The sequence below is a fragment of the Oryx dammah genome, unplaced genomic scaffold, assembly GCF_014754425.2.
Source record: "Oryx dammah isolate SB20612 unplaced genomic scaffold, SCBI_Odam_1.1 HiC_scaffold_4, whole genome shotgun sequence".
Lineage (NCBI taxonomy): Eukaryota > Metazoa > Chordata > Mammalia > Artiodactyla > Bovidae > Oryx > Oryx dammah.
In genome coordinates this window covers 7,262,374-7,289,830 of record NW_024070188.1, presented here as the reverse complement: position 1 = coordinate 7,289,830, position 27,457 = coordinate 7,262,374, and the positions used below count along the sequence as shown (strand labels likewise).

General features: G+C 35.7%; 1 protein-coding gene across 4 annotated transcripts in view; it reads right to left on the bottom strand.

The window, feature by feature from the left end:
* Nucleotides 1-2,868: 2,868 nt before the first annotated feature.
* TTK (TTK protein kinase) overlaps nt 2,869-27,457 on the bottom strand; it is a 41,981-nt gene continuing 17,392 nt past the window's right edge. For 2 of the 4 annotated variants that reach the window (XM_040239081.1, XM_040239083.1), the window contains exons 12-22: nt 25,353-25,489; nt 23,881-24,007; nt 20,874-20,966; nt 15,653-15,810; nt 15,377-15,528; nt 14,041-14,165; nt 12,621-12,701; nt 9,163-9,339; nt 8,621-8,705; nt 8,021-8,118; nt 2,869-6,658 (exon numbers count right to left, since the gene is read on the bottom strand). In XM_040239081.1, the coding sequence (XP_040095015.1) occupies nt 6,572-6,658; nt 8,021-8,118; nt 8,621-8,705; nt 9,163-9,339; nt 12,621-12,701; nt 14,041-14,165; nt 15,377-15,528; nt 15,653-15,810; nt 20,874-20,966; nt 23,881-24,007; nt 25,353-25,489 (1,320 nt within the window). In that variant the 3' untranslated portion in view covers nt 2,869-6,571. The remainder of the gene's footprint in view (nt 6,659-8,020; nt 8,119-8,620; nt 8,706-9,162; nt 9,340-12,620; nt 12,702-14,040; nt 14,166-15,376; nt 15,529-15,652; nt 15,811-20,873; nt 20,967-23,880; nt 24,008-25,352; nt 25,490-27,457) is intronic. The other 2 variants (XM_040239082.1, XM_040239084.1) reach the window with 1 other exon arrangement.

Here is a 27,457-nt window from a genome sequence, read left to right as displayed (position 1 = left end):
TATATATATATATATATATATATATATATATATATATATATATATATGGTTGCCCAAAAAGTTCTTTATGGAAAAACTCAAATGTACTTTCTGACTAACTCAGTATCTATACATACATACATACATTTTACACACACACCTACACACACACACAATCATGGCTCTACAAACATTGTAACCCAATAAAAGTTATTTCTTACTTTAACTATTAAGCAATTAAGTAATGTCATTACAAATACATTTTCCTCTTCAGTACAATATACTTTCTCCCTGGAGGTAAAAGTGGAGAAGTAGAGCAGAGAGGAAGGAAGAAAGAAAAGAGAAAGAGGAAGGAGAATACCATGGAGAGCACCCCAAAGTTGCTCTTCGGGAAAGGAGCATAAGATAAAAACCCACCAAAGTGACACAAAAGAGAATACTTCTATTCTGGGCTTCCCTGGTGGTTCGGTGGTAAAGAATCCGCCTGCCAATGCAGGAGACATGGGTTCAACCCCTGATCTGGGAAGATCCCACACACCATGGGACAGCTAAGCCCGTGTGCCACAGCGACTGAGGCACATATGCCCTACAGCCCGTGCTCCACGGAAGCCTCCCCAATGAGAAGCCCGAGCACTGCAACTAGAGAGCAATCTCCACTTGCAGCAAGTAGAGAAAAGCTGAGCAGAAATGAAGACTCAACAGAGCCCAAAAAAAGAAAATACTTCTACTCTCTTTGTGTCACTCCACACCCAGCAGTCCTGGGAAGCCGTGAACTACAGGGTAGGAACCCCTGTTTGAAGCAAAATAAGAAAGGGTATTGCTATATCTTCTGTTAACTTTTAATTAGTGTTGTTCATCATATATTTTTAGCATTTTCTTTTTTGAACACAGGGTTATTAAGCCATGTAACTTCTTTAGCCAATGAATTGTGTATGGAAGTCAAGGATGTCACTTTCAAGGAGTAATTGTAAGAGACATTGTAAAATTTATCACACTTTCCCTTTCTGTCTGCCATGGCAACCTGAGTCTGGGTCTGAGAGTGTAAGGACAACCCAAAAGTGTCCTCCTTCCTCCCCCATAGAAATTAGCAGGAAACAGAACTTTATTGCTTAAAGCTATTAATACTTTTAGGGTTGCTTGTTACCATGACAATAACCTACTCTGATACTAATACTGGTTTAATAGCAAACACCATCTTCCTTAAGGACTTCCAACAATTGAGATCAAGCAAATACATCACAAAGACCAACAAAACTCACAAAAAGGGAAGCATACAGAAGAGTCAACATGGCAAGCCTGAGACTGCTGTCCTTAAAAAGGCTTTCTTGTAAGGCTGGCCCTTGGCTGGAGTCTGGGAACTAGGATTTCGCAAGGGTTCCCAGCATTACCTAAGTAGTAAGAATGGGTCCCTATGCCTAAACTGTGACGAAGAAGCAATCTGGTTTAAGCTAAACATCTACTTTCCTTCTGGGAGCCTAAAACTTTGGTACATCCCAGACAAAGGGTGAGTATGTGATCAGGCCCCACTAAAAACCCAAGGTGCCAACTCCCTAATGCACTTCTGTGGTATTGTCACAAACTGTTGCTAGGAAATTAAGTGCACCCTATGTGAACCACTGGGAAAGGACCCTCGGACCTAATGTCTTGTTTCCTGTGGATTTTGCTCCACACACCTTTTCCTTTGCTAATTATACCCTTTCACTAGAATAAGCCATAACCATACACTGAATCCTCTGCATTCTCTGAGCAAATCATCAAACTTGGGAGTGGTCTTAGAGATCTCCAATTCAGTAAAAAAAAAAAAAAAAAAACCACTATAAGAGTTAGAAAAAAAAGATTTCAATGCAGAAATGTGACTGGAATCATAGGTATGAAATTAAAATTGTTCCATGTAAAATGATTAAAGAATAATAATATAAAAACATTAAAGAATCACACATTTGAGGAAGAAGGAAGAAATCAGCAAGGAAAAATGGGCACATTCGAAAAATAACCAAATGGAATTCTTAAAAATTAAAAAGTTTGAAGACATAGTAGCTAAGAAATTTTGAGTCAAGAAGATATGTGATTCCAAACACTTGGAAAGCATAATATGTACCAAACAATTAAAAGAAGAAAAAAAAAGACTAGCCATAATTTAGTGAAATAACAGATTACAAAAGGTAGAAAGACCTTAAAATCAGCCAAAGAGAAAGGTAGATCACTTATTTTGAAATAATAATGAGATGGATAGAAGAGTTTCTAATAGCAATAATGGAAACCAGGCATAAAATAATAACCTCAATGTGCAAACAGAAAATAGCTATCAGTTTAGAATTCAGACCAGAAAAAAATAATGTTTATGTGAATCTTAAATAAATATTGTTTGTATAAAATGATAATAGTCTATGGGGTTATAGTAGGATAAAACTGTTATACCGCGATGCCACAGAAGTTGTGTTAATGTATTTAAAATACATTAAAGTCATTGAATTCTCTGGCAGGAAGTCGAGATATTTGCTTAGATCTTTGTTAAGTTAAATAAGCATGGTAAAATTTAAGACTAACAACTGAAAAGAAAAAAAGTGAAATAAAATTCTAAGCCATCGGTGTGGAAATTATTAAATAGAAAAAGAAACACAAAACTAGGAAAAAAGATGGGAAAGGTGACTAAAAAAAAAGGAAGCATAGAACAAATAGATTAAACAGAAATACAAGCATATGTAGTAGGAACACATTTAATATAATCATAATGAATATTAATAGATTAAATTTGTCAGGTAAGAAAGAAATTGCCAGTGACAATATAAGGTAAAATTCAGGTATGTTATTTACAAGGGATATTCCTAAAAGGACACAGAAATTAAAGAATATATGTGTGTATGAGGCAACTATTAACCAAAGAAACACAGAAAGGCCAAGACAAATATATATTTATAAATCAATGAGAATCCCTATGAAATGGTGACCATTGTATTTAACAGGAAGATAAAAAAAAAATTCCAAGCTTGTATGCATCTAGTGAAATAGTCTCAAAATACATAGGGCAAAACTGGACATAATTCAGCAATCAGAAGACGTTATTTTAAACACTGTAATCCTAACTTGATAGCTTGTCCCTTGTTTAAGGGTGTTTTACTATTTTATGAAATGTTATTTTTACATAGAAGATCTGATTTTTCAAGAACAAATTAAGGAGGTATCAATATACTGATTAAGAATATATACATATGTAAAACAGTTACTTTTTTTAAAAAAGGGAAAAGGTAATTTAGCCCAACACTCTTAAGGATAAGTTTTCAAATCTGTATGAAATAGGGAAAAATAATCATAAAGAGAGCTAACATTTGCTGGTAGTGAGTCTCAAAAGTAGCCCATGATGATCTCTGCTTCCTAGAATTCACACCCTGGAGAGAAATTTTAAGATATTTCAATTAATAGAAATGAAAATAGAATTTATCAAAATTTATGGGATACAGTAAAAGCAGTACATAAAATAAAATTTACAGCAAAATTAAATAAGAATACAAGAAAGATCTATAATCAGTGATTTAAGTCTGTACTTTAGAAAACCAAAAAAGAAAAGCAAATTAAATCCAAACAGAAGAAAAAAAATTAATAAAAACTAGAGGAGAAATCACTGAAATTGGAAACAGGAACTCAGAAGAGAAATATCAACAAAACCAACAGCTGATTTTTTTTTGAAAACAGATCAATAAAAATTGATAGGGTAAGTTGATTATAGGGTGGGACTGGGCAGAAGCAGTGACAGCTGCACTGTGCACTGGAGGGGCCACGGGGGCAATTGCACAGCTAACTTAGGGCAGGGGCAGGGGCTTGAAAACAAGACACAGTACAATCCTGCTTAAGGTCGGCAGGGGGACAGGAGAAACTAGAAGGGCCCAAGACGATGTCAGCTACACTAACAGCCATACAGTTATCCATTACGTCAGCAGGCTAAAAAAAGAAAAATCACATAATCATTATTAATATTGATACAGAAAAAGCATTTGATAAAATCAAATACCCATTTATGATAAAAACTTTCAGCAATCTAGAAACAGAGATTTCTCAATCTGATAAAGAATAGCCATAAAAAATCATACAGCAAACAGCATACCTGATAGTGAGAAACTTTATCATGTATACAGAAAATAAAAAATAAAAAAATCAATAAAACACTCCTGAAACAAATAACCAACAACAGCAAATATTGATTGTTTTCCTATATAACCACAAAGAACAAGTGGAATTTGAAATTAAAAACACGATACCATTTACATCGGTGGTGGTTTACTTGCTTAGTATTGTCCGACTCTTGAGACTCCATGGACTGTAGCCCGCCAGGCTCCTCTGTCCATGGGATTTCCTAGGCAAGAATACTGGAGTGGATTGCCATTTCCTTCTCCAACCATTTACATTAGCCAGCCCCTGCCCAAAATGAAATGCTTATGTATAAATCTAACAATGTATGTACAAGGTCTATATGAGGAAAACTGAAGAGCTAAATAAATGGAGAATAAATGTTCTTGGAACAAGAAGACTCAATATTGTCAAGATGTCAGTTCTTCCCAATTTGATCTACAGATTCAATGCAATCCCAATCAAAATTCTAGCAAGTTTCCTTATGGATATTGACAAAGAGATTCTAAAGTTTACATGAATTGGCAGATAACCCAGAATAGTCAAGGCATTACTAAAAGAGAAGAAAGTTGGAAGACTGACACTGCCTAACTTCAAGACTTACTATAAAGTGACAATGATCAAGACAGCGTTTATTGATGAAGGAAAAGCTAAACTGATTACTGGAACTGAATGGATAGCCCAGAAATAGACTACCCATAAATACAGTTAACAGATCTTTGAAAAAGGAGAAAAGATCTCTCTAAAGAAGCTATCAGATGGTAAGTATATGAAAAGACTCTCTAAACAATATATGTCAACAGGGAAATGCAAATAAAAAGAACAATGAGATGTCACAACAAATCTACTAGAGGGGCCAAAATGTGGAACATGATGAACACCATCAAATGCTGACAAGGATACAGAGCAACAGAAACTCTCATTGACTGTTAGAGAAAATGCAAAAAGACAGTTTGGCAGTTTCTTACAAAACTGAACATACTTTAACCATATCAATCATGCTCCTTGGTATTCAACTCTTTGAAGCTGAATATCACACAAAAACCTACTTACAGATGTTTAGAGCAGCTTTATTCATAATTGCCAAAATTTGAAAGCAATCAAGATGGCCTACAGTACGTGAATGGATAAATCGTGGTACATCTGGACAATGGAATACTATTAAGCACTAAAAAGAAATGAGCTCTCAAACCATGAAAAGACAGGAAGGTGGATGTTACTAGGCTAAATGCATATTGCTAAATGAAAGAAGCTAATCTGAAAGGCTAAACACTGTACAATCCCAGCTATATTCGATTATTCTAGAAAGGGCAAAATTATGGATGCAGTGAAAAGATCAGTGGTTGCCAGGGGTTAGAAGTAGGAGAGAGATAAACGGGTGGAGCACAGAGAATTTTTCAGGCAGTGAAAACACTCTTAAAATAGCATAATGATGGATGTAATTATACATTTGTCTGAATCCCTAGAACACACAGCACCGAGACGGAACTGTAATATATACTATGGACTTTGGGTGATTATTAGTGTGTCAATGTAGGTTCATTAAATGTAACAATAGTACCACTCTGGTGGTGGATGTTGATAGGGAGGCAGGCCATGCATGTGTCGGGTCAGGGGTTAAATGGGAAATCTCTGCACCTTCCCCTCAATTTTGCTGTGAATCCAAAACTATTCTAAAAATAAAGTCTTAATAAAAAAAAAAAGTCTATCAAAATCTAAAGAAAAAATTGGGGAAAAGAATACTATATGATAATATCTTTAAGTAACCTGTTAGATTTAGACTCAGAAATTCTGGGACCACATTTGTAATTGCTCATCATTAAGCAAGTCATACAATGAGGTCATGCTCTATACTGCCTACTTCTAGGAATCCAGCATGACACTCTGAACACCCAAAGCAAAGATATTATGAAGAATCAAAGATAATTAAAAGAGACAAGTACAGCTCTACAATGATGAAGTATTACCAGTACCATGAAACAACGGGAAATCTTTTTCAGGATTTGAAACCTTTGGAATTTTCCCCCAGAGTTAATTTACGAAGGTCTACTCTCATGTTTCCCTTAACCTGTTGTCATTAAGAAATCTGTTGCCTCACCAACAGTATATTCGCTTGAAGAAAACAATTCTATAACTTTGAGAATTTAGTGTCATTTTATATTATACAAAGCCTATTTACATAGTTCTTCAGAATACATTTCCATTTTCCATCTACTACCCCAAGTGTGAAAATGATATCAAATAGATTAGATTTACAGGGAAGCATAAAAGCGAAAACAGTTCTACAATTTAATACATACAGTGCCATTAGCAGGTTTTTACAGTTTTCTTTTGCGGATAATCCACTGAGTTTTTCTGTCAGTAACATTTCAGAGTGAAGCTGTCTTCAAGAGATTTCCACAGAGAATCAAGAGTTTAACAGTCCCGATATTTTACAGGTGATACCTGACAGTTCATGAGTAACCACAAATCATTTTCTTTCCCATTTTTTTGCCAAAGTCTTCGATGATGAAGAGGAATCATGACTTTCACCACCACTGTATTGCTCATATAAAGTCTGAAATTAAAAACACACATCTGATTTGTAATATTTATAAATCAGATTAACAAAGGTTTAATTAACTTCATACCTTCTAATATGTAAGACATTTCTCTATTGTTCTTATAATTATAAATTATTTTATACACTATTGGAGATAATTAAAGGTTTTAAACACCTAGCTTGGCCTAAGAATCAGCTATCATGAGATGCAGCTCAATTTTTCTAGAAGAAAAATGTAACAGTTATTTTTAAGTGTATGGATGCATCCTCAAGGTCACCTTAATCTCCCTTACTTTTTCTTTTATAGCTGATGTACATAGTTTTACATAGCAAAACTTTTTAAATGAAGTATTATAAAGCTGATTTATAATATTGTGTTTCTGGTATATAGCAAAGTGATTCAGATATATTTATATCTGTCTGTTCCTCTATATATTCTTTTCATTATGTTATTACAAGATACCTTACTTTCTCTTAAATAAAGCCAGTCTTAGGTAAAGTCCTATACTGTAAAATAAAATCAACAGGAAATATACTTTTAGTTGAAATAAACTTTGATACTTTTATTTTAGAAAAATTACATAACAAATTTTGGTCCAATTTCAATTCCTAAAGCCATTGATTTAGCTATTAGCCCTCAAGAAAACTTAAGAAAAAAATTTACCTTATATAAATGCAAATATAATGGTAAATATGTAATAAATACCTCCAGAAATGTATTCAAGTTCTTAACATCTTAGATTGGTGTTATCCCTATCCAGAGAGCTAAAAGTGTTTTTCAGTTTAAGTTACTGTAATTTTACAATAATGTTATAGCTGAAATATTAAACTAGTAACTAAAGTCAATTATGTATACAGTGTTAAATGATTAGGTATTTAATGTCAGCGAGATCCAAAACATTATGGTATAAACAGGCACTGGGAGACTAACAGGTTTGAGACATTTGCTTTGAGAAAAGTACTGACTGCTATATACAGCTCCCCAGAAGTCATTATATGTGATACTGTGATTTGTCTAAGATGGTTTAAAGATAAAATTGGCTATAAGAAATAAATTCAAAAGCTGTGTTAAAAATGGGGTTGATTTAAAAGATTCTTTACTGAATTTAGTCTGGTTGAGACCTACTTGACAGCAATCTTTTCAGTGCACCTTATATGACAATCCATTTTCAATTGTGCTGTCTGCCCATTATAAGAGTGTAAATCAAATAAATCTGTATTTGTTAAAAAGCACATATTAAGTATCTAAATACAGAAACACACTTCACACATCTAATGACTGGGCCAATTTTCCTTTGGTTTACCTGTTTAAGTGCCTAACTCACCAAACTATACAAAACAATTAAAATAGTGTAGACAGAGCATAGACATACTCACTTTAGCAGCTTTCAAAATGGAATTAGGAGAATTCAGGCCAACAAGTTGGCCCAGAACATATTTCATTTCTTCAGCGGTTCCCTTAGCCATCTGGTTACCTATAAAATAATTTGGTTTTGTTGTTTAGTTGCTAAGTTGTGTCTGACTCATGTCCAGTCTCATGGACTATAGCCCACCAGGCTCCTCTTCCATGGGATCTCCCACAAGAATACTGGAGTGGGTTGCCATTTCCTCCTCCAGAGAATTTATTGAACGCTTGGCAGGCAGATTCTTTACCACTGAGCCACCTATGAAGCCCAGGTGTAAAATATATATAGAATTAATAGCACACTGGTATCAAGTAAGAAAAATAGAAGTTCATATATAAATGTGTATTCTGCTTAAAAGCACAATAACTACATTCTTATAATTTATCACTGATCATAGTCCCTTTCCTAGGATAAGTAAAAATGAATGCCAGCAAGTAAAGGAAGGCGATCTCATTTATTTTAGTATTTAGCATTAAAGAACTTCCTTAAGGAAGGAGGCATGCAGGAAAAGAGTAGTCAGAAGGTTGTTGATATTACCAATTGGGTAATAAATTTATTTTTAAAGAAGTACCTGGATGAGTTTGAAGCTGAACATATGGATGTGCCAGAAGCTCAGGAATGGATATCCTCTGTTTAGGATCCCTTATTAAACAATGCTATTAACATAAAGGTTAAGTTTTAAAAACAAAAACAAAGCAAGTTTCCTTATGCAATATTGATAAAGTATTTTTCCAGATTGCATCATATTACAGAAGCTGCTTTCTGCCTACTCAGAAATGACAAGATGATTTTACACATCATATCTTCAAAATCTCCAAGTATTCATACATTTTAAAAGCCTTCAAAATGAACTTTCAATAGACAAGCTTTATCTACTCCAGATACCTAATTCCAATCATTTCAGCTGTTTCTCTTTCTTTCATTTTCTGGCCATGCCATGCAGCTTGCAGAATCTTAGATCCCTGGCAATCAACTGAAGTTAGGCCACAGCAGTGAAAGTGCTGAGTCTTAACCACTGGACCACTAGAGAATTCCCTCAGCTATTTCTTTAAGTAAACAATTAAGTACTATATGAAATATATTTCTTCTATCTTTATATATTATTAATGTTACCTTTAACACATCTTGAAGATCTTTCTCTGGAATATCAGGAAATTCAATTTCATGATTAGGGTCAATTATGGCATGTAATTTAGAAATCTGATTAATTATATGCTGAAACGGTGTTTTTCCATAAGTCATATAGTACAAAATGCAACCTAAGGACCAAACATCACTTTTGGGGCTTATCTAAGTTTAAAAAAAAAAGAAAAGAAGTTACTGTTATTTTAGCATAAAATTAAAGTATTATACACACACACACACGTTTACCCTCATATTTAAAATCATAATTAAACCTCATTACATGTGTCAAGTATTAAATGATGTTCATTATAAAACATCCTTTTCTAGTTTTTATTACATTAGGCTATTTTATCAAAAGAAATGAGCTCCATTCAACAAACTCATAATTAAAATAGATCAACTGAAACAAAATATTACATTCTTTTCAGTCTGTGAAAACACAAAGCTAAAAATCATAACTGCAAGTATGAAATTTACTTGTTTTCCCCAAAATTACTGGATTAAAATATGGTTTTAAATAAATTCATAATATGTTATAGACTTTTTAAAAAGTTAAGCTGAGCTACCCTAAAACTAAGAACATAAACTATAGAGCCAGACTGGGCTGGGCTGGGCTTGAATCCCTGCCTTAGCACTAGCTGGTAGTTCTCCTTATCTGTTTCCTCACTTCCAAAACAGAAATAATAAAAGGACACTGTCATGGACATTAAATAACCATGAGATATGGGTAAACATAGAGAATAGTTTCTGGTTCTCAGTAAATATTAATCATTAAATGTTCTTTGTATTAAATAACCTTATTAGAAGTAATGCAATATTACAACATAATTCTACTTTTGACTTTAAAAAAACATGATTAAGACAAAGCACAGCAGTGATATAGTAAATGACAATGGCTAAACTCCTCTTTTAAAAGATACATACTCAATATATAGTATAACAAAAGTAACCATATGCTCTATACAAAGGATTAATCTAAACCAAATGACACAGAAAGCTAGAGGGGAAAAAAAAATGGACACATATAACCAAATGCAAAAAAGGAAAAGAAGAGACAACAATATTAATATTAGAAAAAGAGAACACAGCAAAATGCTCCTAACAGAAGACAGTCATTTCACTGTGATAAAAGGTATAATCAACTAAGAGATGTTATGAATTTTTATGCACTGAAACCACATTTAATTGAACTACATTAAGCAACTATAAATTTTTTTCATTAAGCAACTCTTTTGCGATCCCATGGACTGTAGCCTACCAGGCTCCTCTGTCCATGGGATTTTCCAGGCAATAGTACTGGAGCGGATTGCCATTTCCTTCTCCAGGGGATCTTTCTGACCCAGGGATCGAACCCGGGTCTCCCGCATGGTAGACAGACGTTTTACCATCTAAGCCACCAGGGAAGTCCTATATTAAGCAACTATATTAAATTCTTTGAAGTGGGGGCAAATTTTAACATGCCCTTCAGAACATGAGCAAGAAAATAGATCCCGTTATCTGCACACAAAGAAAACTGATGAATAATAATAATAATAAATAACCTTTTCCTCCAATTTAATCACTTGGAAATTTAAGTCCATTTCTAAACCTAAATCACAGGCTAAAAAGGATTTCAGATTCTGGGAAAATGGCAGTGTTATGGCAGCATAGTTTTTCAAACTCTCCAAATCCCCAGATAAGTTAGACAGAGCTGCCTGGTAGCAAAACCATAAACATAAGGAAAATATTTACAATAAAACCAGAATGTGAATGGAGACAAACCACCCACAGCCACAAGTCCTGCATGGTAGAGGCATTTGACTCAGAGAAAAGTAATCAATGTGCCCGACAGACCTCAGAACAGAAGCCCCAAGTGGCCATTAGCTGCTCACTGGAAAGCAATTTCAGAACAGAGCTAGACTGGGAGGGGCCCTGAGCTCTTCTATAGAAACGATGAGCTTACATGTTGGGATAAAAATTTATCTTCTATTCAGAATCCCTAAGGCCACTGCAGGGCAGGTGATACAATGGAATTGATATTTCCCATTATAACATATTGAGTTGACAACTGAAAAAAAGATCTGAACATTACATGCAGCTCAAACCCAATTTTATTTTAAAGAAAATTTTAAACCTGAAATCAGGAATTTTGGAAATTAGGGAAAATAAGAAACACTATAGTAACAGTAGCAGCAACAGTAAAACTCAAAGTTTTACTTGAGTAAAACTTTATATGGAAGGCTACTAAAATTAAAATAGCAATTATATGACAAAGATAAAAGCAGAAATTAATTAGACAGCAAATGAAAATATAATAAGTGAAATCTAGACCTGGTTCTTTATTTTTTTATTTTTAATTGGAAGATAATTACTTTACAATGCTGTGTTAGTTTCTGCTGTACAACAATGTGAATCAGCTATAAGTATACATACATGCTCTCCCTCTAGGGCCTCCCTCCTACCTCTACCCAAGACCTGGCTCTTAAAAATTAACAAAACTATGGCAAGTCTAATCAAGAAAAAAGAGCAGACAAATCTAAGCGTTAAAAAGAGAAGCTAAAGAGATTTAAGAAGAATTTTTATAAGAGAAACTGTTAGGCAGTTATTTGAAAAGGTATTTAGAAGCCACAATTTTCTCGGGAGGAAAATATAATTTAGCAAGTGAAAGCATATTTATTAAGCAACTGTTTTCAGCTGGACAATGTACTAAACACTTTATATTCTTTCTCATTTAATCCTCAATTACTTTTAAAATAGGTACTATTTGGAAGCCTAACTGATAGACAAAGAAACAGGCAAGTCAGGTCACAAAGACAGTTGATAATGAGGTAGATCTGTAACTTGAACACAGGGACTGCACAGCGATGTACACTTGTATCCGTTAGACTACACTGCTATAGAGGAAGAAGGATGAGTCTGGAGCCAGAGGCACCATGGCAGGCAAAGCTGACTCAACAAAGGGCACCAGTGAGACTAACATGAGAGCTCACAGTGGGAGCGAAATAAGGGAAGTGGAAAAATACCTAGAAAAAGTCACCTGCTAGAGTTGTACTTGGAAATGTAAAATTTACAAATGAAGAAATGGTAAGAAATAAAACGTTAAGAGTCAGAGGAAACAAACAATAAAGACTTCTAAGGTTATCAGTTCAGTGTTAATTAAGATGTCCATATCAGAGTTAATTTAGTCTTATTTTTTAAATCAAAAACATATCCAATGTGCATTTCTTATAGGAGCACATTGTAAGGCATCACCACATTAAAAGCACAATATTAAAAGAGCAATCTCAAATCAATAAAGAAGGGTAAAATTGAATCCCAGGACAGTCTGCTTAATAAGGCAAGGTCTCTATAATGGCCTAATTTTAGAACTTAAAGAAATAAATTTTCAGTTATCTGTTAATTTAGTCAGAGACCAGCCCATTTTCTGTTTGTGCCAAATAAATGGGATAGAAATAATCTTAAAGTACCTTCGATTTGGACTTCCCATTTTCTCTTGAAGAAGACATATCTTTGATTGCTTCTGGTGGCATATAATTAACTGTCCCAACCTACTTGCCAAATCACAGAAAACACAGAAATCAATGAAAATACTTCAGTCTGCTATTTTTAAAAACATGAATACCAAATTCTTGACAACTTGAATAATTAACAGATTTCAGCAATATATTTGTGAAACTCAAATAACTGACAAAAATATTAAAACAAATTTCTTCACATTTCCAGCAAAATAAATTAGATTCATAATCAAAAAATTGACTCCTTTCAGAATGCTGAGCTATTTCTATGATTATGGTAGGCAGGGACCATAACATTTCACAGGATAAAATTTATTAATGGCCATAAACTTTGAAGGAATTGATCAGGTACTCATTTCTGTGCTGGAATAGACCCAGAACATTTTTCAATATAAATCAACCAATCAACCAAAAATCTAGTTTGTCTGTAAGTATTCCCTGGGCCCATGTCCAAATAGAGAGAGGATGGGTGTCTACATCATGCAAGAGTTTCCGCAGCAGGATTATGCCAACCTTACACTGCATTTGTTTTATTCTAAAATGATTCTGCTTTCAAATATAGAATTGCCTATACTTTAGAGTCTTGCCATAGAAGTTATCATCAAACTGATTCACAACAAAATGTTCAGCTGTATTTTTGATATAAAAAGAAGTAACTGTCAAACAGAACTGTTTGAAGGGCATGCTGCCCAGCTACTCCTAAAAAAACTCCAGTTTTATTCCTAGTGTTAAGGCAGATCCACATCAGAGACCTGCATACATGGAGCACACTGTCCTGGCTCTAAGCAGGATTATTTTTAGTCATTCTTTGATTGTCATCAAAGAATGCTTTTATGGGAACAAGTTTATTAAGACTGCTGTTGCATATCTTATTATAAAAATGTGGTTGAGTACAATATTTGTTATGTTGTTTCCAATATGAAGGCCCACTTAAGAATTTTTTTCAAATGTAAATGATAGGGAAAGCTTTACTTCTCTGGAAGAATGAAATAATCTTACCTCATAAAGGACAATGAAAAACATAAAACCGCAATTCTCTTTGGCTGCTACCAGGAAACTGAGACAAAGTTTTAGGTGAATTTTAGAAAACCAAAATGATTTCAAGGCAGGTATTACTGCTTCTCTCCCTCAGCTATATGAAAATCATTCAAAATTGCTGGATATATGTCTACTGGGTCTTGACTTTCTATACTAAATTGTATTAACTGTGTGACTGATTTATTTTTTATGGTTATAATATCTATTCTTATTAAAAAGGTTTCAAATCCTTTGAAAAATGAAGTAGGGAAAAATAAAATCCTCATTAGCAAACTAATACTTCAAAGATGAAAAGGAATTGAACTCTACTATGTTGTGACCAGTCATTCATTACCTGAGAGTCTTTAACAATACTTGTTGTATCTGGTTGCATTTGGTTTGCGATTCCAAAATCAATTAGCTTTAGCATTCCATCAACTATCAGAAAGTTAGCAGGTTTCAGATCACTGTGAACAATACCTTCAAAATAAAAATCCAGTATAATATCAAACAATGTCAAACATTCTAAGTACAAAGATATTGCACAGTCTACTCATGAGTTGGTTCCTTTAGTCAAATTAAATATTCATTTTTAATATACTCTGTGAACATACAGCAAATTGCTACACGCTAGGCACTATTTTAAGTTTGCAGCTTGTATTGAACCATTCAACCTTCATACCAGTGCTGAGGCAAGTACTATTATTATCCCAATTTTTAGTTGCAGAAGCTAAGGCAGAGTTTAAGCAATCTGTTCAAGGCTACACAGCCTAAGGAACAGGGTCATGAGTTGAACCAGGCAGTCTGACTTCAGAGTTTATGCTTTAACAACCACTGTGGTTCTCTGACCACAAGACAGTACTGTAAATTACGCTGCCATATGGTAGGACTCTAATGCCCCTCACGTACCCACCCCTAAGCCTGATCTTGATCATTGGTGAATTATCTTCTAACTTATAGGAAAAGAGACATAAGGAGATAATTTACAATTACCTATATTATCAGTTATTTAAAATAAGGAAAAGGCAAAGAGGCACTAAAAAAACCAAGTCCGAACTGTTGAAAAGTTGGAAGGAAATTCAGGATTCTATGAGGAAAGAGAAATGGATTAGGGGTTGCAGGGAGAGGCTGGGATGCAAAAACAAGAGACAATTGCTCTGTACAGTATATAAGGCCATGACAGAATTAAAGAGTTTTAAATAAAACAGAAAAGCAAAACAAACAAACAAAAAAGAACCAAGTCCAAGTAAAAAGCCAACCCAGAATGTAGAGCTAGTAGTTAAAAAAAAAAAAAAAAAAAAACTCTCACACAAGGTACACAATACAAAATAACTAGAATGAGTAAAATAAACATTTAAGATTTTTAGGATGCCTGAACCTTAGTCTCAGATCTGCTGTGATTCAAATAGTTGGAGACCCAGGACTAGGGATTATGTTATTACTGATAATGAAACATTTGGTGTTATGGATGCTTCATGAATGTGGGCATTTGAGTTCATGCCCTATATTCTTTTGTTAACAGTATTTTAAAGAAACGGTGTTGTCTTTTCATCTTTATTAAACTGCCAAATATTTAGTTTATTTAGCCTAAAGCTGCCAATAACCAATACCTTAAAATTATAAGTGTCTTTCTCTAAGATGGCACTACTAATGAATATTTTAACATTATATATGAAGAGATTTTAAAATACCATGTTGATGAATTGTGTAAACTGCCTCCAACATATTTTTCCAGTAACTCTTCCGTTCCCATGGACTGATGGATTTTTTCTTTTTAAGCCAAGTATTCAGATCAATATTTCCACATTCCATTACCATGTAGATGTACTGATCTGTAATTTCACTGCCATTAAAAATAAATGAAAACAAAACAATAAATGGTTAGGTTATATTACCAAGATTTAAGTGTTTATCATAAGAATTAAAGCAAAAAAAAAAAGTTTTCTTTTAAACTGAAAAATTCTTACTAATCATAAAGTCGGATGATCTTATCGCTATGTTGTTGTAGTTTATTCAGATAAGCAATTTCATTCTGGTAACTATCAACTGTTTGGCTATCTGCTTCTTCTAAGTTCACATACTTTATAGCATGTATTTGTTTCTTTTCATTCAATACCTGAAATACCTATACAGTAAAACAAAGAAAAAAGTTTAGGAAAAACTATTTATATATTGTCACAATACTTCTACATTTATTAGACAGACACTTAAGGATTATTGATGTAAATAATTTAAAATGTTTGGCCTTATTCTGAGTATAGAAAGAAAAAAAAAAATGTTAGGAGAATAACAGTACATTTTCAACTACCTATGACAATGGGTATTCAATTACTCCAATGCATAAATCTAACAAAACATCTATCAACATATAAGGTAATTTAAATTTCATATACATTCATAATACTCTGTTAGATGTCATAACCAGGGAAATAATCTGAAGAAAAAGACACTAAAAAATGCCAAGGAACACTAAAGGCTGAATAAGGGAATAAAAAGTAATTCATTTCACAGATGGTATTGATTCCACTATGACTGGAGTTGACAATTTCATCCATGTGGTAAACAATATTTAAAAATAAGTGCTAATTGTAAGCTATCAGTGTATTTGGTTGTGAAAAGTAGATTGAGTTTCAATTTTCAAAATCAAGTTGACAGTAACAAGATGTTGCTATAAGCACGGTGAGGTCCAGGCCAACTGTTCTAGCTATAATGACAGTCAATTTATAATCAATGTTTATAAGGCAGATAATATTAATACATTTGGAAAAACACTGGTAAGGTGTTTAACTTTCAGCAAATGTGCAACTGGGATGGGGCTTCTAAAATGTATAAATTCAGATACAGAATGCCAGTGTAAGCAAGAAATTTTAACTTACCTCTTTTAACATTAAAGAAAACATCATTTATTTAAAAGCCAAGTAATCTTGACTATCTGCAACAGTTAGAACTGGACATGGAACAAAAGACTGGTTCCAAAATCAGGAAAGGAGTATATCAAGGCTGTATATTGTCACCCTGCTTATTTAACTTATATGCAGAGTACATCATGAGAAATGCTTGGCTGGATGAAGCACAAGCTGGAATCAAGATTGCCGGGAGAAATATCAATAACCTCAGATATGCAGATACTGCTGCTGCTAAGTCGCTTCAGTCATGTCTGACTCTGTGCGACCCCATAAACGGCAGCCCACCAGGCTCCTCTGTCCACGGGATTCTCTAGGCAAGAATACTGGGGTGGGTTGCCATTTCCGTCTCCTGATATGCAGGTGACACCACCTTATGGCAGAAAGCGAAGAAGAACTAAGAGCCTCTTGAAGAAAATGAAAGAGGAGAGTGGAAAAGTTGGCTTAAAACTCAGCCTTCAGAAAACCAAGCTCATGGTATCTGGTCCCATCACTTCATGGCAAATAGATGGGGAAACAGTGGAAACAGTGACAGACTATTTTTGGGGGCTCCAAAATCACTGCAGATGGTGACTGCAGCCATGAAATTAAAAGACGCTTGGAAGAAAAGTTATGACCAACCTACACAGCATATTAAAAAGCAGAGACATTACTTTGCCAACAAAGGTCCATCTAGTCAAAGTTATGGTTTTTCCAGTAGTCATGTATAGATGTGAGAATTGAACTATAAAGAAAGCTGAGCGCCAAAGAATTGATGCTTTTGAACTGTGGTGTTGGAGAAGACTCTTGGGAGTCCCTTGGACAGCAAGGAGATCCAACCAGTCCATCCTAAAGGAGATGAGTCCTGGGTGTTCATTGGAAGGACTGACACCGAAGCTGAAACTCCAATATTTTGGCCACCTAATGTGAAGAACTGACTCACTGGAAAAGACCCCGATGCTGGGGAAGATTGAAGGCAGGAGGAGAAGGGGACGACAGAGGATGAGATAGTTGGATGGCATCACCGACTCAATGGACATGAGTTTGAGTAAAGTCCGGGAATTGGTGATGGACAGGGAGGCCAGGCGTGCTGCAGTCCATGGGGCTGCAAAGAGTCAGACACACTGAGCAACTGAACTGAACTGATCCAGCAAATAGGGGCAAGAAATAAGAAAAGAGCCCAAGAGTAAATGAGATTCATGCATTAAAACTGCACTGAAAGCAGAGTCTATCAGGTTGTTGGCTACATCCAATTACCTGTACTTTAAATACAAAACTCTAACAAAGCATTGTTGGTTTACTTGCACAGAAAGCAAATTAGACGGGGAGGAACACAAAACAGTGACAGGGCAAGAGGCAGCAGACAACAGCAAGGAAGGAAAGAAAAACAATTTTAAAACAGCACAGAGCTATTTGGCATGAGGTAAACACGCAGAGTCGGACATGACTGAAGTGACTTAGCAGCAGCAGCAGCAGCAAACAGCCTTACAGGCTTCCCTGGTGCCTCAGTTGTAAAGTATCTGCCTGCTAATGAAGGAAACGCAGGTTCGATTTCTGCGCTGGGAAGAGCCCCTGAAGAAAGAGATGGTAACCCACTCCAGTATTCTGGCCTTGGAAATTCCGTGGATAGAGGAGCCTGTGGGGCTACAGTCCATGAAGTCCAAAAGAGTCAGACACAACTTAGCAACTAAACAACAACAAACAGCCTTATACCTCTCAGAGAATTTAGAGTATCTACTATTCTGTTTCAATACAATTAGAATGTTAGGAGTACCTTCTGCACAGGGCTGGAAGGATGCTGATGACATGTTTGTGGGTAGCAACCACTGGCTGCCATTATTAGAGACAATTAGGGCAGAATAAAGTGGACATTTCAAAACACACTACCATCGTCAGGTATATCAGAAAAAAAAATTTGCAGGATATTAAAACAAAGATCTCAAAAATTTTGAGGAAGTGCAACTTCTAAATCAGTTTTTTCCCTGTATGTGCTTGTCCTCCCCTAATGTCCCTGCTCTGGCAATAGCTGATGAAAAAGATTAGGGAGCATTTACTTCCAGTTAGAGATAGTGTCAGTTATAATTTTTCAGTTTCATGCAAAGTATGAAAGAAATAGAAAGGTCAATGTCTTGACCATTTCTACTAGCCCCATGAATCTTCTAAAATGTTCTTAATACAGTCTAAGTTGGTCACTGTCTAAACTCTAGCAGACAGAGCATAAACAATGTTAGGTTCATAAAGCATGTTACCCTCTTTTCCCTGAGGCATACTGAATTTGGCAAGGCCATCATAATAATTAAATAATTTAACTGCACGAAGAAAATACAGGCTGGTCATAACTTTATCGTTTGGCCCTTGACTTAAGCAAGCTTACATCATCATTATCTTCCAAGGAAAATAATGTTTAAAACACTGTTAAGATTAAAATGAACCCAATATGGTTTATTGCATATATATCATCCATAACAACTTAGAGCAGCAAAACAGCTGAGGAGGGTCAGCTTATTCATTTAACAAACACCTCAGTCACTGTTCTGTTCCAAGCACCGTTCTAGATAACAGAGCAAACATCCCTACGTTGATGGAACTCACATTCAAGTGCAAGGGGACACAAAAAACAAAACCAAGTAACTTACAGAACATATTAGACAAGCTAAGGAGAAAAATACAGCAGGAGAGAATACAGTGTGCTGGGGAATGGAAGGCAAGAGTGATGGTTTTAGAATGTAGTCAAGGGAAGGCCTGATCTAGAAGATACCTGAGCAAAGATGTGAGGGTGTCTGGAGGAAACTAAACCCTTACGCTAAAGTAGACAAGGAGAGCAAGAGTCAGTGAGACAAGTTTGGAGGCAATTTTAAGAATTCAGGTGAAAAGATGAAGCTACTTTGGCCAAAGGGACAATAGCGGAGGTGGTGAGGAAGAGTCAGATTCTGGGTGGATTTTGAGGTGGAACCTGCCAATGAGCTGGATGAATGTGTGAGTGTAAGAGGAGTCAGTGATGACCCAGGGTGTTTGGCCTGGTGATTGGAAGGAAGAAGCTGCCATTTACTGAAATGAGAGACTATGAAACAAGAGTTACACTTGGGGCATATTAAGTTTTAAATATCTAGAGACACCCAAGAAGAGATGCTGAGTAGTCAAACTGGATACACAAGGCTGGAGTTCAAGGGAGAAGTTTGAGCTGGAAATACAAATTTGGGAACTGTCAGCATATACATGGTGTGTAAAACCACGAGACTGGATGAGAGCACCAAGGGAGTGAGTGAGTTTAGAGACAGAAGAAAAGAGGTCAAAACTGAGCTCAGGGGCCTTGCTCCACTGAGGTCAGCGCTATGAGGAAAACACAACAGCCACTGGAGAAGAGAAACACTGAGAGGCCAAGAAGGAAAAAGAGCTTCAGTGAGCAAAGTGATCAACTGTCCCATCTGCAGTGTAGCCCAGAATCAAAGGCAAGAATTAGTTTTGGTAAAAATATGGAGGTCATTGGTGATTTTTTTTTTTCTGGCCACACTGTGTGGCATGCAGGATCTTAGTTCCCCAATCAAGGATCAAAACCAAGCCTCCCAAAGTAGAAGCGTGCACTGTTTGTCTTTTTTAAATTTATTTTTTAACTGAGGGATTTACTGAATTTTATTGTTTTCTGTCAAACGAAACATACACTCTTAACCACTGGACTCTCAGGAAAGTCCTAGTGATTTTGATAACAATTGTTTTGAAGAGCAAAGAAGGTAAAAATAAAAATCTGTTTTAAGTGAATTGAAGAGAACAGAATGAGAAGTACTGAAGTTGGAAACTCTTTTGAGATGCCTTCTATTCAGAGAACTAGAACCGTAGGGATTTAGAACTGAGATAAGTTTCAGAAATGATCTAGTCCAATTCTAGAGAATCATTTGCTGCTAAACTCTGTTTTTTGAAAAGAAAAACTCAAAACAAGACCCATTAATCAGAAAGGTTGCTGAATCATACTCAGCACACTAACTACTTAATCATCGTCGGCCTCACTTTCAGAAAGATTCTTGGGGAATGTCACAAAGCTGTCGTTTTCCATCCCCCAGTCAATGTTAATGTTATTTAGAGAAGAAATACGGAATCATAGGCCACTGGAGGGGAAGAGCAGGGAATTGAGATTGAAAGAAATATGCCATGTGCTGAGGGCGGGGGAATGGGAGAAGGGGATAAGGATTTTTTGGCTCAAGGGAAATATGGGCCCCCAGAAATTAAGAGAAAAGGCCCCCAAAGGTACACAGACAAACAGAGGAAAGTTTAAAATGTTTTTATTCATTCCTTAAAAATTTAAGAAACTTACCTTACTTGAACCTCCACTTCCTATCTGTTTCAATATGGAATATATTTTTCCTTTAACTGAAATGCATTCATTTGTTGAAGAGGATGCTGAAATCTAAATAATTAAAATAAGATAACGCTTCAAACATTCATAGAACATGCCTGAGAAACTAACTTGCATTTAATACAGTGAAACATTTCCAATTTTGAAGTTATCTGAAATCTTAAGCAATCAGATATGTCACAACATTTCAATATTTTACAGAAGCAATTTACATACTTCAGTCAAAGAAATAAATTTATTAAATTAATATATAGACAATGATTCAAAGTTTCCTCGTCTAACTTATCTCGACTTTACATACATAAACAGAAACTTTAAGGGGGAAAAAACCCTACTTAATGTCCAACAGACAAATTCACAAGCTGTCACTTTTCATCTTTCTCATCTGTTCTTTCTTATACAAACCTCTTTACTTACATACATACATATATACATAAACAAACACAGAACTTTATCATATTCTTTTTTCTCATTTAACCTAACATTATAAAGGAAGCAGCATGCTAAAGTGCTAAGTGTTCCTGAGTCAATCAGACAAAGGCAGATTTCAGCAATGTCCCCTTTATGCTGGATAATATTCAACGAATTGCTTAGTTTGAACTTGAGCATCTTCCTCAGCAAACTCTCAACTAATGTACCATATTCAACTTGCATGTTTTCCCTTCCCTGACGTGAGAGCCCTTTGTGGACCTATAAATGCTCTGAATAGATGGAGAGCGTGAGGACTTACTCTGAGCTGAGCAGGAAACTGGACACAGACCACCCAATCAGCTGACTAACCAAGTTGAAACAAGGTCTAAATGAACCTCAGTTCAACTAAGTCCTGCTTTAGACTGCAAACGGTAGAATCTTTCTCAGGTGCTCTCCTTCTACATAATGTAACTGGTACACCGTGCTCATGCTCGGTCATATCCAACTCTTTGCAACCTTTGGACCATAGCCCACCAGGATCGTCTGGCCATAGGACTTTTCAGGCAGAATACTGGAATGGGTGGCCATTTCCTCCTCCAGGGGATCTTCCCAACCCAGGGATTGAACCCGGGTCTCCTGTGTCTCCTGCATTGCAGGCAGATTCTTTACCTGCTGAGCCATCAGCAGGGAAGCCCCGATATAAAAGAGGACTGTAACTTCTTTAACTTTTAGGGTTGAAAAGACACTGTTGAGCCATGAAGTATGTTTTCTGTAAGAAAAGTGTTAGGCTTTGACATATGGACACCTTATTTTCCACTGAGTTGCCCTTCACTGCCCTTCCCTACTCTTCCTTCTGGAGCTTCCTCTCCTACGAAAATTTCTGAGCAAAGGAAGTGGTCCAATATCCTATCCTCCTAGCTGCTGACTGTTTTTAGAATACAGTAACTCTGACCTATGTCTGATTCAACACCAGTGTGAAGTTCAGTGTCCTACCCAGGACATCCCGCAACCTGCTCAGTCCACCCTGTTCACCCATGACCAGAGTAGATTTCTCCAAAATACAAGTAAGACTGCTTCACTCCCTGACTCCAGCTTGTTCCACAGCTTCCTAATTCCCTCGGAGCAAAGCCTAAAGAGCCCAGCAGAACCCTGAGGATCACCCTGCCCCTTGGTGAACTCTAGACACACTCTGGCCTTTCAGTTTCCTCCTGACACCAGGCTTCTCTAGAAGGATCCTCTGGCTTGCCTTTCAGAGTTCAGCTCAAACAAGGCCTGACATGAGTAATTCCTCAATGAATTTTCTTTGAATTAACATGATGGGCAAACCAGGCTATCTTTCTCTTTCTCTTTTTCGTAGTTTACTATACTGTTGAATCAACCCTCAAAACACTATTACCTCTTTTAGCATAATCTACTGTCAGCTAAACTTCTTGTTCCATTGCTTTAAATTACAGTAAAATTTACATAGCATAAAACGTACCATCTTAACTGTTTTTAAGTGTCCTATCCAGTGGCATGGAGCACAGTCACATCACTGTGCCAACATTACCACCACTCATCTCCAGGCCTTCTCATCTGATACTGAAACCCTACACCCCTTAGAGATAACCCTCCATTACTCTTCCTATAGCCCCTGGTTGCCACTGGTTTATTTTCTGTCAGCTAATTTTTTAATCTCTTGATTTGCTTAGTTCATTACTTTTTTTTTTTTGCTGTTTTTCTTAAACAATTGCTACCAACTTTTATTCTTTACCAAGCACTAGTTTCTGTTGTAAGAGTTACATATATATTAACTAAATTAATCTTCACAGTCATCCTATGAGACAGAGAGCTTTATTATCCCTATTTTATAGATGAGGAAACAGAGAATTTAATTAACTTGCAAAAGGTCACATAGTTGGTAAATAGTGAGGCCAAGAGTCAAGGCCAGGCAAACTCTCACCAAAGCCTATTCTTTCTACCAATATTAAGCTGCTTCTCAGATAGTTATTAAAAATTAATTTTAGTATTGATATCAAGAGTATCTAGATAATTATCTTTCCAGATGGCAATACAATCGCCTCACCAGCAAAAAAAAGGTTGTTTTTTTTTTTTATAATAATTCTAGCAGCATCTCATAGTGCTATTCTGATATTCTTAAAAACTTATATATTACTTGTATATATATTAATATATATACTTGTATATTAATCATCTAATGAAATGCCCACTAACAACAACTGGTTTAAATAGTTAAGTGGAATGAAAAATCACCTAGATCATAAAAGAAATTTTATCTAGCTATTCAGACTAGATACTTTGGGCAAGTTAATGAAAAATACTTCATTAGTTTCTTCAGTAACTAACCTATCAAAGTCACAAGGCACCCTTATCATAATATCAGTTTGGCCTAATGGGACTAAGATTGAATAAGTTTTTAACACTGTTCTTAACAAATCCTGCAAAAATAAAATCTTTGATCATACCATATCATGTACCATCATAAATAAAGCTTATCAAACCTGTAAATTCTGAAATGGAGTAACTGTACCATCATAAATAAAGTTTATCAAACCTGTAAATTCTGAAGTGGAGTAACAGGTATCTGCTGCTGTTGCTGCTGAAAATAGGCAAGTTGGCTATATGGTGTTGACAGCTGACAAGCAGGTGGAAAGTCATTCTTTACCACTGGAGTTCTAAAACTGGGGAAAGATATATTTTTTTAAATTTAAAACATTAAAGCTTTAAAAATAAGATTCTGACTCAGACTTTGTGTGGTGAATATAAATGTGTTATATCAAATAGAACTCAAGACAGTTTTCCTAATACATCTGAAATATTTACTTTAGAGTCACCATCACCAGAAATTTCACTTTGGGGGAATTCTTTCTGAAGGTAATTTTTGTTCCCAGACAAGAAGTCCTTATTAAAATAAATATGATGTCATTTAAAAATACAGTTAAGAGTTATTTTATAAAATTTAGCCAAGACAAAGCTCAGTCTATCATAGATTTTGAGTGCTTTTTAATAATAATGTTCTATGACAACCTACTAGAAATATCTGAAAGCCAATTACATGAGAGTTTGACCTTGGAACACAAAGCTGTTCAGCTCGCACTTGTGCTTTGCTTCTCTTATTCACTATTGTATCTTCAACACCAAGAATAGTGCTTGGCCCAAAGGAATTCTACAAATATTTGTTGAAAATAAATAACTTCATAAGAAATAACGATATCCTATTTTAGTTAGCAGTCATTCTTTAAAGTATTCTAAGTATAATAAAATGAGGTAATAAATAGCAAAATTGTATTAAATAGCTTACTTATTTAATAGAATCAGTTATAAAACTCCAAGGCCAGTTCTAATTAGGATTCAAGATCACATTGTGAAAATGAAAAGCAGAAGATATGAACTTCAGTTATCCTCTAAGACATTAAAACTATATTAAAAATATAGCCACTAGTTGAAGGATATCACATGCCCTGTCTCCTCTTTCTTTCTTAGAAATGCCATTGATTTGCTTTTCAACATCCCTTATGTTTTCTGTCAATCAGCACTGATCAGCTTCTTCACTCATTTCTCACTAGCAGCCACTCCGATCTTGAACAAGCCCAGAACTATGTGAGTTATGCTACCAACCTCCCTCACACTCCAATTAACACCTCCTTCGCTACAATATGCATCCACCCTTAATCTACTGTAAGAATGGTAATCTTTAAAGTCTCTCAATTACAGAGATATACAAGTGGCAGTGCTTGATTAACAAGAATTTTTGCATACTCAAAGTATTTAAAGGTACCGCCTATAGACCTATAGGTATAAAAAGCATATACATAGAGTAGGTACAGATTACAATGACAGAGACTTTCATAACAATCCTTAAAAATATATTGTGGCTACCTTCCCTTCCTTTACAGATGAAAAAACTGATGATGAGAAAAATAACATGAATTTAGAAAGTCTTTCAGGTAACAGAGCAGGATTCACCTCCAGATCTGTTTGCCCCAAAGCACATGTTGTACCAAGCTAAGAACCAAAAGGAATTACCAGCTCATGTAATCATCCAAGGCACTGTTGCTGGGTGTCTTACAAATAGATTTTGGGTCAATCCATTTAGGTGTTGATATTGGTGGTGACTGCTTTGAAATGGAAAAGGCAGGTTGCTCAAAAGTGGTTTGTTTCTGCTAGACCAAAATAAAAAACATCATGATTTCGGGTTTTTTAAATAGTCACCTGTTCAACAATTTCACAAATATTAAACTTCTAAAAGAAAATTAAATATGAAATACAAAAACATGCTAAAATAAGTAGATGTATGTATTATAGGTTTTCAGTAACTTTTCAGTTAAAGCTCTTTTGAAACTTGTTACACTTTCCTCAAAAAGATTGTAATTAGAGGGAAGGCACACAGCAGTGTTGAACAAAACAGGGTCTAAATATCCTTTCTCTTTAGGGCTACTGTCACTAGCATTAGACTTATATTAATAAGTATTCTGTGCTTCAGAAAACCAGTCTTCACAAATAGAATCATCCCCTACTTTTATGTTTGGAGGGAAAATGATCAAATACTAATTATTTAGCAACATTTGAAATGGCAAACACCTATCTAGTGTTCTTCTCCTTTGTAAAAGACATATAGCTTACAGAATTTATCTCATACAAATTCCAAAGCAATGATGAATGAACATCTGCTACAGCAGAGACTGGCAAAGTACAACCTGTAGGTTGAATTCGGTCTGTTGTTTGTTTTTGTAAATAAAGTTTTATTGGAACACAGCAAAAGCCATTTGTTTACATATTGTCTCTGGTTGTTTTCATGCAATTAATGGCAGAGTTCAAAAGCTACAACAGTGACCATCTGCCTCACAAAGGTTTTACAGAAAATCTTGCCAACTCCTGCAAATCACATTTTGCTTGAACACTATTAGTAACTGATCACCCACTACCTCTGCTTTAATTTTGGGACAGCTTTAGTTATTAGTAAGTATTCACCGATATCTAGATTAAATCAGCTTCTATAATTTCAACCCACTGGGTCCACATTATACTCTGGAGATCCACAATAGATAAATCTAAACTATTTTCTACTTTTCAGTCTTTTGTGTTTTTGGCCACTATACCTCTTTTCCCAGATAAATTTTCCATTTAAGATTTCCTCATATATATATATACACACACACACACACATATGTATATACATATACATGTGTATATATATATATATGCATATGTGTGTATATACATATACACACACACACATATTTGGATTAGTAGCCAGAATGGTATTAAGAAACTGTGGTAGCAAGATTATTTAGTAAGGAAAGGGGAAGGGTTGTACTCACGACCAGATTTAGATGTTTGCATTTGAGATTTTGGAGATCAGAATTGAGGACACAGGAATGGGTAGCTAAGGTGAAATTAAGAAAGTAGGCATGAAAGAGGAAGAAGAAATGAATTTGGAGGCCTGGTGTAGGACTAATACAGAAGCTGACAAAAACAATGACAGTTGTTGGGCTGAAGTTGAAAGAAGTGATCCAGAGCCTAATATTTTCAGAGAATGGTGGGGAGTCACGAGGATGTTCAGAGATGATGGCAATGAGCAACTGCAGGAGAGCACATCCCAAAAGAAGCACCTCAGAAGGGCAGGGTTTGAGGACTTCCCTGGTGGCCCAGTGGCTAAGACTCCACGCTTCCACTGCACAGGGCACAGGCTTGATTCCAGGTCAGGGAATTAAAATCTTGGATGTAGCACATACCACCAAAAGAAAAGGACAGGGTGTTTACAAGGGAAGAAATGGTCTGGACATAGCTAGGGGGAGCTTATAGCTGTAAGGTAAGTGACGCAAAGTGAAACTGGCTCAGTCGCGTCCTGCTCTGGGATCCCATGGACTATACAGTCCATGGAATTCTCCAGGCCAGAATACTGGAGTGGGTAACCATTTCCTTCTCCAGGAGATCTTCCCAACCCAGGGATCGAACCAAAGTCTCCCGCATTGCAGGCAGACGCTTTGTCAGCTGAGCCACCAGGGAAGCCCAAGAACACTGGAGTGGGTAGCCTATCTCTTCTCCAGGGATCTTCCCGACCCAGGAATTGAACCGGGGTCTCCTGCACGGCCTGTGGATTCTTTACAAAAAACTGCCTGGTCTTTTCT